Source organism: Myxine glutinosa, chromosome 1 (assembly GCF_964187855.1).
Source record: "Myxine glutinosa chromosome 1, kmMyxGlut1.1, whole genome shotgun sequence".
Taxonomy (NCBI): domain Eukaryota; kingdom Metazoa; phylum Chordata; class Myxini; order Myxiniformes; family Myxinidae; genus Myxine; species Myxine glutinosa.
In genome coordinates, this window is record NC_136261.1 from 289495606 (window position 1) to 289516920 (window position 21315).

Genomic DNA, 21315 nt, shown 5'->3' on the forward strand with positions numbered 1-21315 from the left:
AAGCCCTCAAAGACCCCTCAACTCTACTCCTCATCAAAAATTTGCATAAAATTTGCATAATTTTGCATAAAATTTGCAGCAGTAATTTGCATAAAAATGGTATGTGGGACATTTTTTCAGCTTGGGGCCATAGCTAGTCATTTTCTACACATTTTTTCCAATCTAGAAACACTGATTAGAAGTATATCTCCGGGGGGTGCAGGGGGACCTAGTCTTCCTACTAGACTAATTCTGGCAAGAAATAAAGCACTCGAGAAGGCAAGGTCTTCGGCCAAAGATGGGCATGACACCGTTAACCATTTTTTTTTTTTTAAAGAGAAAACTCCATGAAGTAAACCAATATATGCATCCTTCTTTTTCACCTCCCATGAAGGCATACAGGTACAATTACAAGTTGTTAACAATTTCAGTACTAATGATCATGTTCTTATGAAAAAGCTTATGATGCAATGAGGAAATTTGTGATAACTATCAAAAAGTCACAATGTTTTTCTTTCCTCAGCAGATATGTATACTCAGCAATCCAGACCAAAGGAAAAAAAACAAACAAAAAAACGTATCTGAGAATACCCCCAAGGTATGTCACGTTTCCAAACTCAAATCACTTTTTCAGCAGTAAGCCTGGTTCCGATGAAAAGTATATATCCATGAAATTAGGGAACCGTCCAAGAACCTGAAACTTAACTTTATCTTAAGGTTGTGCCGAAGGACAATCAGAAAAGACTTCAGCCAGGGTTGATCACGCCGAGGAGTCTGTTGCCTCGGAGCTGTCCTTCACATCAGTACTGCGAGTGGCTTCGCTGGACTCACTTGCATCTTTGCTATCGCCACTTCCATCACTCATCTCCATGTGAGCTTCTCCATTCTCTCGCCTGGTGCCGCCACCGATCAGCCACACGCCCTTGTCCCGAGCCTCGCTCTGTCGGCGTAGCTATCAAAAATAAAGAAATAAATAATCAACTAAAGACCCTTGATAAAGCAAAGACATGTACAAATTTAATTCACTGAACCTGTGTTAAAGATATTTTAAATCTAACGAAATGCATTTATTATTTTGAGATAGTCACGAATAAAAAGTTAAACGTAAAGTAATGACAATTATGATGATTACTTTTATTTTTATACACCTTACATTCAAGAATGAATGCACCATTCAGCAACGAATTTCCAAAGCAACGTGGCAGTGGCCACGTCATGTCATATCCACGACTGGCTCTGAAACAAGCGTCGCATCACTTGTGCATGTCAGCCAATCGTTGACCACAGACTCCAAATAAAGATTTACTTGGGCTGCCCCCAATGGCAGTTCATACCATCACCTTTCCCCACCATGAGCCTCAATATTGTAAAGGAAAATAAACAATAATTTTTACATTTACAGACTAATGGTGCAATCATCATAATAAAATACGTAATTTGGTGTCTGTCTGTCTGACCGAGATACATTGGGTCGTTACTTATCCAATCTCAACCAAACTTGACTCAGGGTCACGCGATGGAGGTTGCAGTACGAGTACCTTTTGAAACAGTCCCTAATGCTGTTTAACACTAAACTGAAAGTGAGCAAACTCAGGATATGTTCAGTTACGAAGCAGCTGTCTAGTGCTTGCCAAGCCAGCCGTTTCTTAAAGATGGTTTGAATGGAGTGCTTGCTCGAATGCTGAAGCCACTTGGGAGCGCTCTTCAAGAAACTTGGTAACTGAACATACCAGACGTTTTTGAGTCCCGAGGTTAGATCTACTGTATTCCATATACCCCAATGAGGATAATAACATGACCCTTCCTGCTGCTCCTGTAAGAAGTGGGCATTCTAGATTGATAAAAAGCATGGAAAATGAAAATTTAAGCAATGATCAGATAAGTAATGCTCGGTTTTTAACATTTGATTAATGATTATACCTTTGATAGTTTCTAACAAATGCTGACAGACAAGTAAAAGGTACATATCAAAGAAAACAAATCCACACTGAACATATGAATAAGTTTTTGTAAATGTTTTCACACAATATTTTCACATTGTTTCACATTGTTTTTCATTTCACATTGTTTCACAATTTCACACAACACACAATATTTTCTTCTTGGATACCCACACTTTTTACAAAGCTCCAAGGTGTATCACAGGTCGAGAAACGTTTCTAGAATCGAACCCACCCTGGATGGGTCACCACTCCGACACAGGAGACTCGATTGAGGGTGATAGAAATAGGCGATTAACGGCCACACAGAACTAGCGCTGGGGTCCTATAACTCAACACCAATTCAATGGATGATGCACACTTTGATGCATCGTCAGGGTGACGATTTATAGCTGGGTCAACATTCAAACACAGACTAGTCTAGACAGCTCAAAGGTGAGCAGACAAACCTCAAGGTTATTCTGCCAGCACCCTTTTCCTGTTTACCTGAATATGACAGCTCGCAAGCCTTATTTTGAAGTACAAAAACTCTGCATGTAAAGGATCCTGATGTTTAAACCAATTTTTAAAATAAAAACAACTACATTTTTGATTTGACTGTGAAAATTACAAACTAGATAACATTTTGGCTTACACATGGCTCAAACTTCTTCTCTAGCTCAAGGTGGAAAATCTGGAAATGTAGATTGATGAAAGAAGTAACTAAAATCCAAACAAATCCACAATCGCTAAAATTACCAAATACCAGGACAGCCAAAATAAAAAGTGGACTTGAATGTGGCTTGCTGCTTCTTTTTTTTTTTATCCTTTTTTTTTTTTTTTTTACCTCATCAGCCATCTGTGCTAGGTCCCTCTTCATGGCAAATGCATCTTCTCCATCTGCGTAGTACTTTGGTTCCACTTCACTCACTCTGTGCTCAGGAGAAAAAAGAAAATTATAATCACATGATATATAACAAGATAAGTGTCTGCTTGTGTGTTTGTTTCTTTGACTTGAATGGATCCTTTGCTTCGTACACCACCGGACGGAATGAGTTGAAAACTGGTTGTTGTACTCAGGGTGGGCACAGGCAGGTCTTAGGATGTAAAAAAGTTTATAGTCCTGGGGTTTTAAGGTAGGTGAGTTTACCGTCATTGATGCAACATCTTTTACACCACCTTATTTAACCCGTTACAGTAGCTCTTCGTGCCCGTTTGTGTCCTTTATAACGTCCTTAAAAACAGTAAATTTCCTGTATGGAATGATTTTCAATTTTGTTTGATTGCCAGACAGACAGACAGAGTAAAACATTTTTTTTATCTCACTCCTCTCTGCACATGCGAGATCAGGACAAATTCAGAGCCAATGTACTACTAAACTGCAGGTTCTTTTTCTGATTCATGTTCAGATTCGTATTCAAAATATAACATTCAATTGAAATTAAGTTGTTCCTCGGTCATAAACTGACGTTCGTGAACAGGACAGACGGGCGCAGTGAACAAATTGCTCAACCCCACTTTTTGCTTCGTGCACAAGGGGGAACAAATGCAATACACAAAAAAATATGAGAAACAATGTAGCAAAGCAAAACTCTTGCACATACCAACCTCAACAATCATGATTATAACATGTTTTTTCACATGTGCAACAAAAATAAAAACAATTCAGGGCAACAGAATGAGAATAGTGTGTGTGGTTCGCATAGGAGTTTATGGCCAAGGGAGCAAGTACTTACTGAAACTTAAGAGTATTCGAGTAAAGATGGAGGGCCGCACGATTGCTGAAGGAAAGAAATTAAAAAGTGGAACGAGTTAGCCAATCAACATGCAGTTGTAGAAGAATCAATAAGTTTTATACAGCGTGTTTATATGGTCCTTGTGCGACTAAAACGTTTGGATGTAAACATGATAGAAGCAACGTTTAAATGACATGAAAGCCGAATTCAAAGTTTTTACTCAATGCTGGTAAAATTTTTTAGGCTTCAACATAATCGTCATCTTTCGTACTACATGATCCAAATCGATTTTCCAACTCAATGAAAACATTCTCCAGTTGCTGCCGAGTAATTTCATGAATTGTATTTGCGAACGAAGCCCGAAGTTCATCCAGAAAATGTGGTTTTGACGAGTAAACAAACGTTTTTATATATAACACATAAAATGCCGTTCAATTGAGACAGGTTCAGCGGACGAGGTGGCCAAGAAACTGATCCACGTCTACCGATCTACTTGTCTGGTAAGACACCATCCAAACAACAACAACAACAGGCATTTTAAGGCCATTTTCCCTGCTAGAGCGGGGGTTAGCCTTGCGGGCCCCATGACAATCTTCTCCATTTTGCCCTATTTTCGGCATTTCCCCTTGTTAACCCCCTTGCCCGCATTTCTTCTTCCACCACCTTCAGCCAAGTCTTTCTCGGTCTTCCCTATCCTCTACTTCCTTCTACATTCATTTCCATCACTCTTCTCAAGCAGTCACTTTCATCCTTCCTCAACACATGACCAAACATCTCAACCTGTTTCTCTTCACAGCATCCATCACAGGCTCTATTCCCATCATCTTTCGCAATTCATCATTTGTCTTCCTCTCTCAACAATACTGCACACATCCACCGAACCATTCGCATTTCCACCCTTTTCAGCCTTCGTTGCTGCTCTACGTTCATTACCCATGTCTCGCTCCCATAAATCATAACACTTCTCACACATGCAGCATACACCTTTCCCTTCAGCTTCAACGACACTCCCCTCCTCGTCAGCACGCCACTCAGTTCCCAAAACTTCTTCCATGCACATCTCACTCTAGCAACCGTTGCCGACTCTGATTCACCTTCTCGATTCAGCATGTCTCCGAGGTAGCAAAATGTTTTCACACCTTCCAGGTTCATGCCGTCTCCAAGATCCAACTCAACATTTCCTCCATCTGCAGCTCCCTCTATGCACACCTTACATTTGAATGTAGCTGCCACACTGGTTAATGACCCTCTCAGACCACTATATTTTTGATGAACCCACTCAGTGCACATTGTACATTGAATGGAGTTCACTCCGACACCCTTCCTGCACACAGCACATGGCCACTTACCAGTTCTTTCCACCTCACCACCTCACCTTCAATGGTAAAGTTCACCATTGAGTGTTGCTTCTTCCAATAAGAAAGGACCAATGATTAGAGACCATCTGAGAGAAGAGCAGATATTGATTTTTGGTGACATGTTGCAAGAATTCCTGAGGTTTTTTGTTCTGTCTTGTGGTAATTGTTGAGGTCACCTTTACCACTGATGTGGAATGTTGCCTCATCAGAAAATGACAATTCATCAAGAAACCCAGGGAATTGTGGGGGTTTTTACTTTATTTGAACTGCTCCATCATGAGCCTTATTTCAATGCAAAACTGTTGAGAGAAATCTAATCATATATGGTAGTCCACTTCCTGTAACATTTAAACCGCTTGAATCTTGTAAGAATGAATGAATGAATGATCGTTTTAAGGCCAAAAAAACGAATCTTGTAAGAATGTTCATGCTAATTAACTTTGAGAATTCTGTGTACAGTTTTTATTTGTATACAGAGTCAAGTGGCAACAAAAGGGCTGGAACACAAAACAGATCAGGATCAGGACATCAGTTGCACGATGTTTAGTTCACTGGATGCGTGTCGCAACAACTCTCGTGGACTTATTTTTCAAATGCTTCCTGGATGACGGCAACAGTCACCTCGCGAATCAGAGGCCTCCTGGATCTTAGTTTGTCATTCATCAACCCGGTTTCTTTAAAATCTCATCGAATTGTTAATCAAATTCCGATGTGGTGCGTCTTTCCTGAAATGAGCAGCGAATTTCTTTCTCCCAGCTGTTATAGATTTCTGTTTTGTGAGCCATAACGCACAGTTAACCTTTTTTTCTCCTGTTGCCATTTTCGATCAGTTTTGGAATCTGAAATGAAAAAACATTAAACGAACAATAATATCAACAAAACATGATGAATTATGATTTCATATGCCATTTACAGTTTACCTCTTGTGCTTGCTTCTATCATGTGTACATCCAAATTAATAGTTGCACTATGACTTTATAAACATTAAATATATATATATATATATATTGGAACCATTTTGCGAAAAAAGCATCACAAAAACACAATATTATTCCAACACGAGACAAAAGATTGAAATCGGAAGCACAACCTTCACACACAAACGTTATCAGAAAGCAATCCATCCTACCTCTTGCGTACATGCAGAGACACGTATTTAGCATTGAAGTTCTCAATCATAGCACGTGATGCTTGGTCCATGAGCTTCTGGGCAAGTCCCAGACGGCGATGTGATCGCTTCACCGCCTATGGGATATCGTGTCAGTAAGACTTCAAAATTGAACCACATACTGTTACAAGTTCCAAATCAATTCACAGAATGCTGGGCCATAAATGCTTGGGGGTCATTGCTACCACACTCGTTGTTATGCTCAGTCTTTATTTGCTGACTCGTCTACTTTACTCTAAGCACATCTCTCTCTTTGAGCCTCAATTGCATAAATAATGAGCTCCCATTGGCCCAGAGTAAATGTGATGTTCAGTGTTGACAGATCATTTCGAAAGAGTTGGCTTCAAGTCTGACTACAGAATGGAAAACAACAATTCTGGTTGGTGAGGGACGGTGAACAAAAGTATAATGTACCAGGGAAGTGATGTGACCGTGTGGAGCATCATCAGGATCTTCTTCCCTAAAAGGAAACAAGATATGTGCACAGATTCACTATTTAACCTCACACTTTGGAAAAGAAGTTCCACATGTAAATGTTTGCAGTTCGGTGCTAATAGCTGGGATGCCATCACCGTTATTAGAGGTTTACATCCTTTAGAAATGTCATAACTGTACTGCCACGCAGTTGAAGAAGGAATATCAGATATGCAAAGCTTGTCGCAAAAGTAACCTCCACTTAAGAGTACTGTATTGTTGAGAACCACTTTGTACATTGCCATCATGATTTTCTCGATGTTTTGCCAATATGGAAATTTAAACATTTTGTCTCCTCCACTGAAAAATGAAGAAGCATGACAACAGCTCAAAAAGGCAAAATAACAGAAAGTTAGCTGATCACATTTTTCATTCCGAGAATACTTTTTTTCCGAGACGGAAAATGAACTTCCGTACATCGTAACCTGAATAAAGCATGGACCTTTCCTGCAATGTCCTACACAAGAATGAAATGCAGGAAGATGAAGTCGAAATATAATTGCTAGTGAGCTCCATTTCCACCTGGGTCATTCAAAATAATCTGCAGGTTCCCATCAAAAGGCAGAGTACGAGATGTATTCAAAAACTTGTAGGAATGAGATACTCACGATAGTCTAAGACATGACAAGTATTATCTTTTCAATATAGCGTCGATAAACTTCAATGTACTCGCTATATTTACATGCGCCACAGAAGGTGGACGGAGGTTATGTTTTCACCCCTGTCTGTGTCTGTTTGGGAACAAGAAATCTCAAAAAGGTGGAGACAGATTTGGACGAAATTTGGCAGAGAGGTAGTGTATGTGACAAGGACGGAATGATTCTATTTCGGTGATGATTCGATTCCGGATCTGGCCAGTAGAATATTTTAAGTGATTCTTCACCATTGGGAGATAGGGCCAAAAACGATACATAGCAGAGTATCTCAAAAAGTTGTGGACGGATTTGGACGAAACGTGGTGGATCGGTTGGGTGTGTGGCAAGGATTAATCGACCCCATTTTGGTTAAGATCTGAATATGGATTCGGATACGATAATTACTTAATTCTCAAGTGATTCTTCACCATTGAGAGATCGGGTGAAAAGCGATATATAACATGACATTTAAAAAAAGGTTAGACAGAACTCGTCCATAACTTGGTGGATGAGTTGGTTTGGTGACAAGAACAAGCTGATTCGATTTTGGTTCAGGTCCAAATCCAGATCCGACCTATCAGTGGGATACAAAACATAAACCGTTCAGCCTGGCGGAGGTATGCACTCTACCGAGTGCCGTTCTAGTTGCCCTTCAAATTACCTACATGCTAGAAAAAAAAAAACTTCCAAACTGTCCATAAAAATTCCTCCACCATGTTTCAGCATCTTCAGTCAGTGAATCAGCCACCATTCATTTGCAACTTCAAATGTCAACAGACATGAGGAGCCAGGTCAGGTCTGGGTCACATGGGTTAATCCACCTGCTTGGAGCCAAAGTCACAAATAGTGGTCTGTAAACAGTGCTGTGTCAAGAAGCACGCCTTCAGTCAACATCCCTTGATGTTCGTCTGTGACGGCCTGTCACAATTATTGCACGAAGCTGGTGTCATATTTCCCTGCTATTGTAGTTTCGTGGGGCATTAGTCTATCAGCAGGATTCCCTTGCCATCCCAGAAAATCAAGGCCAAGATCTTGCAGGCTTAGGGATAGGCCCAAAAACTTTTCGGTGGCATTGATCCCTTTATCTTCCATTGCAATGATTGCAATTTTATTCCAAGATCCGAGATGAAGCCACATTTTGTCACAAGTTAAGGGTGTAGTACTGGTGAAAAATTGAGAAAACTACATAGGTACCTTTGAGAGGCCTTTACACAAAAACAAAGTCAAGTTAATATCTAATTTTCAGTTTTTCTTGAAAGATATAATCTTGGCTTTAACTCAGGCCAGTTTCAACGCTTCTTTGTCATATTACATGCATATAATTTGCATAAATTAGACCGTCAATAAAAAACAAGGAAAAACAAAGAACACATTTCTACTTCTATCTTCTATGTCACCTATCATTCTTTTCACACAAAACTTGGTACATGTATTATACATGTGTTATACATGTGTTACTCTACTACCTGATGAGAGGATTTTGTGAAATTATGTCAAATGTTCACTAATTAGCTAATTATGCCAATTACCAGATAAAAATTGGTTGTCCTTCAATAAATCCACAATGGCTACTCCTATAAACAAAAGCCTTCATCATTTTAAAGGAAGTGATATTCTGAATATCCTGTCCAAATTTCAGCCCAAAAGAATGATGCATTTCCCAAGTTATAACAAATTTCATGCAAAATATTATATTGAATTGAATTGATGAATTTTTCAATAATTAGGGGTACTTCTATGACCTCTAATAGCATGATTCTTGTTTATAAGACTATAAGGAAACTGTTCAGCTAAAAAAATATATAAAAAAATAAAAAATAAAAAATCACCTGTTCACCAGTACTACACCCTTAACAGATGAATGATAAAGTTGGCTGGACGTGCATCGAATGAGTGATGAAGCTCATGATGTGATGTCAGCCGTGAATGTGTATTGTGTGGATTGTGAATACTGAGGTTTCTGGGGACCTACATTGCGGGGACTTTAGACGCGGCTGTGTTCATGGATCAAGACAAAAATGCTGCCTGAAGAAGTTCCACTTTCTGTGTACAGTTTGGCAAAAATAACACACAAATCCTCCACAATTGAGGTCTCCAACAGCGCAAGAGTCCATAGGTCAGTTGCAACTAACGGTTGTCCATGTACATGGACATGGGGTCGTCAAAAAGGGACTCGCATCCATGCTTAAGGTCAGTTGGACATTCGTCGAATGCAGACCATGAGGGTGCACCCTTTGCCAAATATGGCCATGACGCATCCGAGGATTTCGTTGGAAACCTTCTTTGCACAAATATTTGACATCACAATGACCAATTTTATAAGGATCCGAAATTGTATGACAAAGCAAGTTCGTTTTCCGAATCATGTTGAAAATATAACATTCAATTGAAGTTAAGTAGTCATTTCTCGATCATAAACTGACGTTTGTAGATGGATGGACTGACAGACAGACAGAAGAAAACCAATTGCTTAACCTTACCTTTAGCTTCACATGTGCAGCGGAATTACAGGCCACAACTACAATGGGACTCGGTAGAGCACATACCTCTGCAGGCTGAACAGTTTACGTTTTGTATCGCACTTATAGGCCGGAGGTGAATCAACCAAAATCTAATCAGCTTGTTCTTACCGTCGAACCAACTCATCCACCAAGTTTTGTCATAATCCGTCCACAACCTTTTGAAATAGCACGCTAAATATCGTTTTTGGCACTAATCTCTCATGGTGAAAAATCACTTGCAACAGTTAAAAACTCTCGTATCCAGATCCTGATTGGGATCTTCACCAAAATGGACTCAATTCTTTCTCGTCACACACCCAACCTGCCCACCAAGTTTCATTCGAATTCGTCCATAACGTTTTGAGATATCCTGTTCACAGACAGACAGGCAGGATGTTGGTGTTGGCTTAGCGGTTAGGGTGCCGGCTTGGGATCCTAGGATCCTGGGTTCGAATCCCGGTCGATCGCTGAATTAACGCCAGGCGGGTTGACTCAGCCTGTCATCCTTCCGAGGTCGCCCAATTGAGTACCAGCTTGCTGGGATGAATGATCACGGTGTGTACCCCGGTTTAGAATAGGTACACCGTATCCCTGCGCATCGTAAGAGGCGACCAAGGGTTGGTGTCAGGAAGGGCATCCGGCCATAAAAACATTGCCTCAAACAGGGAACCATGATTGTCATGTGGACCGCAAGGCTAACCCCTGCTCTAGCGGGGAAAATGGCCTTAAAACGATCATTCATTCCATTCATTCAGACAGACAAACAAACAGACAGGCAGGGGTGAAAACATAACCTCTGTCCACCTTTGGTGGCACAGGTAATTACAGAAACTGCACTTGTACATTGGTTGGTTGATTAAAAATAAAATCCAATGTGGGAGGTGCAGAAGAGGCCGCAGCTAATACGTGCAAAGCAAAGACGAGGTGCCGGCATCTTCTCCGTTACACTGACATTCGTCCTTTGCGGCCTGAACACGGCAACAGCCCTACTAATGTCGCCAAATAGGTGACATGACGCCACATTGCCCTCGAGCTTCCATTGTAATCTCTATGTTGTGCTGAAGTTTTTCCCACCTTTCAGGAGCCATGCGGCACACCTTCAAATTGGCAAATAAATTTTCATCGTGCTTATGTTGTCCGCCGTGTTTAATCTGACTTGAGCTCACCGAGATAGCCTTGGAGATTCTGCCATTCTAATTAGGCGACCTGAACATCAGATTGGAGTTCAAATAAGGAATGATTCAAATCCAGTGATCGAGCACATTTGCAGAGTTTCAATGCCAGGGAATGTGCAAACTCCTTTAATAAAGGTTATTCTACAAGTCAGTCATTACTCACGCTACGGCTATAGGCCGGGTGCAGGAGTATTGCGATGATCCAGTCTATGTGTTTATTAATTGCGAAATCGAAGATTCACAAGTATATTGGTTGGTCTGTCTGTCGATAGTCTGCAGGTCGCAATTCTAAACCGATCCTCACGAAACTACAACCTGGTAGAGCTCGCCAAAATGTATAAGCCTATTGTTTGAGTTCAGAAAGACAAATGTCAATGACACATAAAATAATCAATTTTCATCCAATTGACTTGAATAGAATCCTCACCATAATTCACGGACTGGTGTGTGTGTGTGTGTGTGTATGTATGTGTATATGTGTGTGTGTGTGTATGTATGTGTATATGTGTGTGTGTATGTGTATATGTGTGTGTGTGTGTGTGTATGTGTATGTGTATATGTGTGTGTGTGTATGTGTATATGTGTGTGTTTGTGTGTGCATATGTGTGTGTATGTGTATGTATGTGTATATGTGTGTGTATGTATGTGTATGTGCATGTGTGTATATGTGTGTGTATGTGTATATATATATATATATATATATATATATATACACGTGTGTGTGTGTGTGTGTGTTTGTTTGTTTGTCATGCTACTCCTTCAGTTGTGGGCTCATTACATCCAGACTTGCTACGTAGGATAGGCATGACCCCAATTAGTGCATAGGTCTGTTTTTATCTTTGTCGGTGGTCTTGGGGGGTGGCTGGTTGGGCAGAAGGGGAATGCAAATTCTCTATGTAAATGTGTATCATGTAGCGCCGCCTTCAGGTGGGAGCAAGTATTACAAATTCCCACCCTTTTTACAGTCCAGTATTCGGTCCTCAAATTTTCCAGTGCAGTGAGGTGTTTTGAATTATAAGCAGTCGGCATGTTTTTACTTCATGCACGTAACCCGGATAATTTTTATTTATTTTCGGGAGCAATGAGGGAGCTGTCAGTTGCCGACATACCGCCCAAAAAGGTATGCGTCAAAAACGTATGCGTTTCATGCTTCGAACAAGATCGCCCTCAGGGCGGGTACTCTGATAGTTTGTATAATGGGTCACAGAATTGGTTCACCAAAAATCAAAACGATCCGTTGTTTAGCCATTTTGACATGTGAAAGGTTTCCAAGACAATTTATCCCCATTATAATCAAATAGGACTTTGTGAATTTATTATTATCATACCTCATATCAGATAGGGGGCTCGAGCGACGGGGCTTGCTTTGATCTCTCCACGGCATCAAAGTTTGAGTGTTTTCCCGTTCGTTTCTTTGTCAAATTTCCGCTGCGTATTTTGTTGTGTATGTGTTATTGTTTCTATTTGGTTTTGGTTTTGTAGTTGTTGCAAATTTGTGTGTAATTAGTCGTTTCTTTGTCCGCGCCTCGTGCGGCCTGGTGTCTCGTGCGGCCTCCTCGTCTCGACTTGTGCCCCGCCCCCTATATTCTCGTTTGTTCTTTCACCTCTGCTCCTGCTTTCTCAAATCCACGTTCTCACTTAGAGACTTTTCCCAGATTGTTTTCATGGTTTTGTTTAAATATTTATTTAAATATGTTTAAACCGCAGCGGTGATCTCCCCCCCCCCCCCCCCCCCCAGGATTTCCATGTTTTAAACGTTTCCCAGTGTGTACCCTGGATAAGAATAGGTACGCCATATCCCTGCGTGTCGTAGGAGGCGACTAAGAGGGTTGGCGTCAGGAAGGGCATCCGGCCATAAAAAAACATTGCCTCAAAAAGAGAACCATGACAATTACAACTACATGTGGGCAGGGTACAGCCCGAAGTGGAGATCGGTTTCTGAGGTTTGGGACATGGAATGTAGGGACAATGACAGGGAGATCAGGAGAAGTGGTGGAAGTATTGGTCAGAAGAAGAGTGGACATATGTTGTGTGCAAGAGACGAGATGGAAGGGAAGTGGTGTGAGAATGGTGAAGGGTAGGCAGGGACAGAAATACAACTGTGTGGCAAGGGTGCCTGGAGGGCGTGAATGGTGTTGGTGTCCTGTTTTCTGAGGAGTTTGTAGACAGTGTGGTGAGTGTGACTAGAGTGAGTGATAGGTTGATGATGGTGAAAATGATGATTGGAAAGCTCTTGGTGAACGTCATCTCGGGATATGCTCTGCAGGTTCGTCGGAGCGATGAAGAGAAGGACAAGTTCTGGTGTGCGATAGAGAAGCTGATGGAAAACGTGAAAGATGAGGAAGTTGTTGTGGTAGGAGGAGACCTAAATGGACATGTGGGAAGGAGTATGGATGGTTTTGACGGAGTTCATGGGGGTTACGGATATGGAGTGAGAAATGGAGAAGGTGAAAGGATTTTGGAGTTTGCTGATGGAGCTGATTTGTTGATTTGTAATACTCAGTTCCAGAAAGAGGATAATAAGCTTGTTACATACACGTCAGGTGGGTCGACGACAACCGTTGACTACCTGATGGTGCGTAGGCGAGATAGGGGGCACCTCCGAGACACAAAGGTGATCCCGGGGGAGGAGGCTGTTTCACAGCACCACTTGGTTGTCTGCGACGTAAGGGTGAAAGGTGCGAGGAGAGCTCGGCGGGTGAAGTACCAACCGAGAATGAAGGTGTGGAGGTTGAAAGAGGTGACAGTAAGGGAGGCATTAAAAGAGAGGCTGAGTAGGGTCGAGGATGATGTGGTTGAGCTTGAAAGTGGTTGGATGTCAAAGAAAGCTAGTCTGTTGGGAGCCGTTGGTGAGGTATGTGGATGGACAAAAGGACCACCGAGGCACTCGGAAACATGGTGGTGGGATGATGAAGTTGGAAAGAGGATTGACGAGAAGAGGAAGAAGTTCAAGGAGTGGCAGAAGGCGAAGGGTACGGGAGCAGAAACAGCAGAGCATGAAAGTTATAAGGCAGCCAGGAAGGCTGCAAAGAAAGAGGTAGCAAAGGCGCAGGAGGCATGTAGGAAAATGTTCGGAGAACGCTTGGATTCGGAAGAGGGTCAGAGAGCGGTATTCAGGATTGCAAAGCAGATAGCGAAAGAGAGGTGTGATGTGATGGGGGTGAGCTGCTTGAAGGATGAAGTGGGACAAATCGTTGTCGACCCAGATGGAATTAAAGGAAGATGGAAAAGATATATGGAAATGCTGTTGAATACAGCAGAATGAATGGGATGGCAACATAGAGAGTAACCCAGTTTTAGGACCGGCAGAGAAGATAACTGAGAAGGAAGTTGAGGAAGCGATAAAAGCAATGAAGGGTAGAAAAGCGGGAGGGCCGACGGGAGTTGTGGGAGATATGTTGAAGGCAGCAGGAAGTTGGGGTGTGAAGAGAATGACAGAGATCTGTAATCTGGTGGTGAAAGAAGGCCGCATTCCAGTGGATTGGGAACTGAGTACCCTCGTCCCTCTATACAAGGGGAAAGGTGACCCTCTGGAGTGTGGCTCGTACCGAGCGATAAAGTTATTGGAGCATGGAATGAAGGTATTGGAAAGGGTGTTGGAGAGGAGGATAAGGAAGAAAGTGAAGATCGACGAAATGCAGTTTGGATTTATGCCAGGCAGAGGAACGACAGACGCGCTTTTCATTGTGAGGCAGTTGCAGGAGAAGTACATGGAGAAGAGGAAGAGCTGTAAGGACGAAGGACGGGAACAGTGGTGAGTTTGAGGTGAAGGTGGGAGTGCATCAGGGGTCGGTACTAAGTCCACTACTATTTGTAGCTGTGATGGAGGTGCTGGCTCAGAACGTAAAGGAGGGTTTACCGTGGGAGTTGTTGTATGCAGATGATCTGGTGTTGATTGCGGAAAGTATGGATGGACTGAAGGAAAAGATGAACACGTGGAAGGAATGTATGGAGACAAAAGGTCTGAAGGTGAATATCGGAAAGACGAAGGTGATGGCAAGTGGTAAAGCATGTGGTGAGGTGGAAAGAACTGGGAAGTGGCCCTGTGCTGTGTGTAGGAAGGGTGTCGGAGTGAACTCCATTCAGTGTACAATGTGCGCTGAGTGGGTTCATCAAAAATGTAGTGGTCTGAGAGGGTCATTAACCAGTGTGGCAGCTACATTCAAATGTAAGGTGTGCACAGAGGGAGCTGCAGATGGAGGAAATGTTGAGTTGGATCTTGGAGACGGTGTGAAGCTGGAAGGTGTGAAAACATTTTGCTACCTCGGAGACATGCTGAATGGAGAAGGTGGATCAGATTCGGCAACGGTTGCTCGAGTGAGATGTGCATGGAAGAAGTTTCGGGAATTGAGTGGCGTGCTGATGATGAGGGGAGTGTCATTGAAGCTGAAGGGAAAGGTGTATGCTGCATGTGTGAGAAGTGTTATGATTTATGGGAGCGAGACATGGGTAATGAACGTAGAGCAGCAACGAAGGTTGGAAAGGGTGGAAATGCGAATGGTTCGACGGATGTGCGGAGTATCGTTGAGAGAGGAAGACAAATGATGAATTGCGAAAGATGATGGGAATAGAGCCTGTGATTGATGCTGTGAAGAGGAACAGGTTGAGATGGTTTGGTCATGTGTTGAGGAAGGATGAAAGTGACTGGTTGAGAAGAGTGATGGAAATGAATGTAGAAGGAAGTAGAAGACGGGGAAGACCGAGAAAGACTTGGCTAAAGATGGTGGAAGAAGAAATGCGGGCAAGGGGGTTAACAAGGAGAGATGCAGAAAATAGGGCAAAATGGATAAGATTGTCATGGGGACCGCAAGGCTAACCCCCGCTCTAGCAGGGAAAATGGCCTTTTAAAATGCATGTTGTTGTTGTTTTGTATACCTCAATATTTTTTCAAGATCACAAATTGAAATGTATGCAGCTTACTGCCCTGCGCTCGCGAAGTAAAAAGTGAGGTTAAGTGATCGGTTACGTACGTAATGTCTGCATTTTCGAGTCATTTTCTCAGCACCCGTTGGTCTGATTGACATGAAATTTTCACCATAGTATGTATGCGTCTACTCGTGTAGAATTTTCAGTGATAGTCATGACGTTATAGGTGACGTGGTAGGGTGCCATCTTGGAAAACCGAACCTCTATTTGAACTCTAGAAAACCGAAAACCGAAAACCGAACCTCTAGAAAACTTTGAACCTCTATATCCCCGTAACCGCTGCATGAAAAAATGAAATGTGGCCCATCGTAAAGAACTCCACATCGGGAATAACTGTCGTTAACGATGACATCATTGGGGCCTTCATCATGTCATAATTCGACAAGTACAACGCATATTCCGATCTACGCAACAATTCTATTGGAAAATGTAAATTTATGACGTCATCGGTCACGTGGTCTGGCAGCCATATTGGATCAAAGAAAAAAAACAAAACCTTAAAAACAGCAGAGTTGGCTTGCACCAAGTCGACTGCGTGGGGTAAGTATTCTATGAATACCATCTAGTTTGTACATATGTTCAGCATATGTGAGGAAAATTTGGTCAAAATTAGTCAAAGGTCAAGGCCATCAGACACATGTAAAACACCTATTAGGCCCAAGTTATAAAATGTATAAACCATATTGGTTACGCCTAACAATCAATCATGTGAAGCACATGATAGGTCAAATTTTCGAAAAAAATCAATTGTTTATTTTGATTTCACAAGTATTGTGCAATAAAGGACAGTTTTTTGCTTGTTTGTTTGACACGAGAATAACTGGATGAGAGCAGGTGGAATCACCAAATTTGGCACAGAGCTTCATATTGTGAATGTTGAGGACAAACTAAACTTTGTGCTCACAAAGAAAAATATAAAATGCAATTCAGTAGAGGGCAATACAACTCGCACTGTGACCATAGGTCGTCACGCGAGTATTTTGATAATCACACTTGTGTGTACAATATTAATCTCAGCGCCAAACTTGGCTATTCGAGCTTTTCACGCTGTCGAGTTATTCATCCTACAAACAAACACAGACGTGGCACGTGATCTGTATTCAAATCAAGAGCAGCCGTGACCAAGGATCAGAAACGGCTGACACTAACCAGGGATAGAAAAATCAGTCAGAAGTCAGAGTAAATGAGACTGTAGAGAAATAAGCAATCTTTTTTTTTAAGGTACCTACAAAGATACACAAATAGTCTACTTTGTACCCATGGGTACCTCAATCACGTATGCAAAATTTGAAGGAAATCAGCCAAGCAGTCTTCCATCTTTAAGCCATTCGAGTATTGTGTGCCGGAGTGGTGACCGGTCCACGATTGTGCCACATAGCCAAGGAAATTGCCGTGCCAGCCCAATGTGTCTCGCAACATGAAAGGAATGGTATATTATATTATTTTCTCCATTTTGAAGTGAGAGGCTATTCATCGTAAAATCAAACATCAATACAAAAAACAACCAATTATAATTGTGCATTACAAACTAACTAATGTGCATGTGCATGGAAGATGGATGGACTAATGTGCATGGAAGAAGTTTCGGGAACTGAGTGGCGTGCTGACGAGGATGGGGAGTGTCGTTGAAGCTGAAGGGAAAGGTGTATGCTGCATGTGTGAGAAGTGTTATGATTTATGGGAGCGAGACATGGGTAATGAACGTGGAACAGCAACGAAGGATGGAAAGGGTGGAAATGCGAATGGTTCGGTGGATGTGCGGAGTATCGTTGAGAGAGAGGAAGACAAATGATGAATTGTGAAAGATGATGGGAATAGAGCCTGTGATTGATGCTGTGAAGAGGAACAGGTTGAGATGGTTTGGTCATGTGATGAGGAAGGATGAAAGTGACTGGTTGAGAAGAGTGATGGAAATGAATGTAGGAGGAAGTAGAGGATGGGGAAGACCGAGAAAGGCTTGGCTAAAGATGGTGGAAGAAGAAATGCGGGCAAGGGGGTTAAACAAAGGGAGATGCAGAAATTAGGGCAAAATGGAGAAGATTGTCATGGGGACCGCAAGGCTAACCCCCGCTCTAGTAGGGAAAATGACCTTAAAATGCCTGTTGTTGTTGTTGTACAAACTAACACTGCAAGTCGTAACAAGAGAATGAACAGAATGTAAGAAATTTGCAATCTCTACATAGTGGAACCACGCATGGAGTTAGTTCTCTTCTAAAATTGTTGTTAATATTACAAATTACAAAACAACCATGACTTATTAGAAGAGAAAACACGATAGTCAGCTCCCCCCTTGAGTGCTTTATAGTTTCGTTAGCAGTGGGAAAGTTTTATTTTCGTGTGCACATACAAAATAAAAAATACAAGATCTGACGAGCAACGGCCAAAACTTACATTTTTGCCAGAACGTAGCCAACAATCTTTCCTTTTTCATCTTCAGCAACATATGATAACTGCGCACACGTCCACAGCATGTAAAATGTAAGGTGAGCAGAGAATACACTTGACTTTGGATCAATGATAATGCCAAGGCACACAACAATGTCCTGTGATGCAGGCAACTCGATTTCCAAAATAAAATGTTGGGCCTTGGTTTTATCCCATTTAGAACTATTCGATAAGCTGTGCTTTTACAGAAGAAAATCGTTTCCCAATCGTAATCTCATCGGCATGTACTATACAAGAGAGCCGTTGGTCTGGGCGTTTGTCTGTCTGTCTGTCTGTGTCGCCATTTTTCTCAGAGATAGCTGAACGGATCTTCGTCAAACTGTCAGAGGTTCATCAGCGTCTACTTGGGAGTGTTTACGGCGAAAAAAAATGTTTTTTTTGATTTTTAAAAAATCGCTCTATAGTGCCTAAGACGTTTTGATTAATGACAGTTATATACAAGCACGCAATCGCATAAATAAATACAAAACAATCACCAGACATTTGAACACAAATAATAAAAAACAATTCCGGAAGCGGTCGAAGTTGGTGGTAAGGCTTCTTCTTCATCCTGACAGCATCATACATCCTGACAGTCGCCGGGTACTCCTGCTAGTTTTCTATAATTACCTTCATAATTAAAAACTATGGAATAGGTTCATCATCACCATGTATCATGCCCTATGCAGTGTTGGTGCTGCCAAAGTCGTTACTAGGCTACGATCCCGGTCGGATTGCCACTCCGACAAAGGAAGACAGGGCAGGAATTTGTAATTTGTTCAGGGTGTTGATGATAGCTCGACTACTCATCACAAAGGACACTGTGTGATCTTTAATGTCCACCAACTACTGCCGGCAGACGGGACACATTTAACGTCCATCTGAGGGACGGCACACACATTTATGAATCACCCTTCCTGTGAAAAACAGTTTATAGTTGGGTATTAAAACCCAGGCCGGACAGATTAGAGGTGAGTGTGTGTGTATATTTGCCAGCTTATGGAATAAGATACAAAATCCATTGCCACTGCAGTTATTCATAATTTTTAAAAACGTGGGGTTGAGTCTTGAGGAATATTACGAGAGGATGACGGTATCTAAAGGTACATGCAATACTGTACGCTTGACAGGGCGTTGGTGCGTCCAAAGCAGTTTTTTTGGCAAGGGTGATACTTGGTGCTTTGTCATTGCTTTCCAAGTGTTTTCTGTCGATTTCTATTCTTTTAAATACTGAGCAATAAGCAAGGAAGTAGCATGGTCCTTCTTTTTCATTTTTTTTTTTTTTTTTTTTCAAAGTCTCTGGTATGACTCGGCCAGGGTTTGTACCACCAACCGCCCAGACTCAGAGCTCGAAACATTACCCCACAGAGGTAATGTATGTTACAGAGTATGTTAGTTTAAGGTAAACAAGATATAATTTTACATTACATATAGGAGCCAGCAAACCAAGGGACATGTCGGCATGTTTGAGGCAATCTTTGCTACGAATTTCTTTGAAATCAAGAATACCTGTGGCCAGGAGAGGCCATGGTAAAAGTAGTACTTCATTTGGTAGTTCTCAGGTAGGCAGAGCAGATTGCAATGCTGCATATTCATCAAGTCTTCTGGCTGCAGACATGAACAATCACAACTGATGACGTGGCACACCAAACATGCGGAGGTATTCGAGGATAAAAAAATATAGGCTTGGGGGCTCATGATGGGAGAGGACACAAGTCATTTGTGAATACTGGTGTGTGTGGCCGGCATAGCACTGCTCCCAGTGGGAGGGAGTATTACAAAACTAGTAATCTATATTCTATACAATAAGGGAAAGCCTGGTGTGGGCTTAACGGTTAAGGTGGCTGGCTTAAGATCTTAGGGCCTTGCATTTGAGCCTGCCGTGCCGTTAAAATAATACCAGGTGGGTCGACTCAGCCTGTCATCCTTCCGAGGTTGGCAAAACGTCGCTGCAAGGGGTTTCTGCGCATGCGCGCCAAACAATCTAGGGGAAGTTACTTCATTTCGAAAATCCCGCATTCAGAACACAAATCCTGTCACCCCATTAGTGAGCAGGTGTTAATCAGCCATTTTAAAATGCACCAATCCTGGGGAATTAACCTGCCGCCCCTCATTCCGGGAGAAATAACCCTCCTAATTCTGGGGAATAACAAGTTATTCGCTCTTGTTAAGAATCGAAACTGGACTGGAGAGACAAAAGACAACGTGGGTGGAACCAGGCTAAGCGTTCCTGTATCAAACACATCACACGAGGTCTTAAACTCAGCGCTCGTAAAGTATTTATTTAAATATCACCAGATATTATAAATGAAAGTTCAGTTTTGTGAACGTTTCACACACACACATGAAGTATATATGAAGGAGCTGCGCTCCAACGCGAGTCGAAAGAATTGACGCGACCAAAGACGGAATTCGTCCGAATTGCTTTATTGAAACAAAACAGCTCAGGTATTCTCCCCAAAAGCCCGTTTATCGGGCAGCAATATATATACACATTTATGAAGGGGCGTTTGCCCGGGAAAACCGAGACCGGGCATGCCCGGGTGTCAAGGGAGAGTCCTGGAAAGGCGAGTCTGGACATGCCCGGGCGTCCTGGACGCAGCCTGGCAAGTCGAGGCTGGGCGTGCCCGAGCGCTCTGGGCGAGCCCTGGAAAGGCGAGAGCGGGCATGCACGGACGCTCTGGGCGAGCCCTGGAAAGGCGAGTCTGGACATGCCCGGGCGTCCTGGACGCGGCCTGGCAAGTCGAGGCTGGGCGTGCCCGGGCGCTCTGGGCGAGCCCTGGAAAGGCGAGAGTGCGCATGCCCGGGAAAGACGAGACCGGGCGTGCCCGGGAGGTTCGGGCGTGCCCGGGAACAGCGAGTCCGGGCATGCCCAGGAGAGGTGCATCTGGGCCCGTCCGGACGAGCCCGGCATGGCGATCGCGCCCTGCCCACGTCCTGGCAGGTGCAAGGCGATTGTGTACATTCAGCGGGAACCGCTACACACGCCCCTCCAGAATCGACCTGCACCGGCAGGGTCA

The 21315-nt window shown here is 42.6% G+C and overlaps 1 protein-coding gene across 1 annotated transcript in view; it reads right to left on the reverse strand.

Annotated features, from left to right (window-relative positions):
- Nucleotides 1-258: 258 nt before the first annotated feature.
- Nucleotides 259-21315, reverse strand: part of NAA10 (N-alpha-acetyltransferase 10, NatA catalytic subunit) — a 30519-nt gene continuing 9462 nt past the window's right edge. Inside the window, exons 2-8 of the mRNA XM_068134161.2 lie at nt 19805-19903; nt 18263-18321; nt 6575-6620; nt 6122-6237; nt 3635-3679; nt 2746-2830; nt 259-931 (exon numbers count right to left, since the gene is read on the reverse strand). Coding sequence (XP_067990262.1) covers nt 740-931; nt 2746-2830; nt 3635-3679; nt 6122-6237; nt 6575-6620; nt 18263-18321; nt 19805-19903 — 642 coding nt within the window. The 3' untranslated portion in view covers nt 259-739. The remainder of the gene's footprint in view (nt 932-2745; nt 2831-3634; nt 3680-6121; nt 6238-6574; nt 6621-18262; nt 18322-19804; nt 19904-21315) is intronic.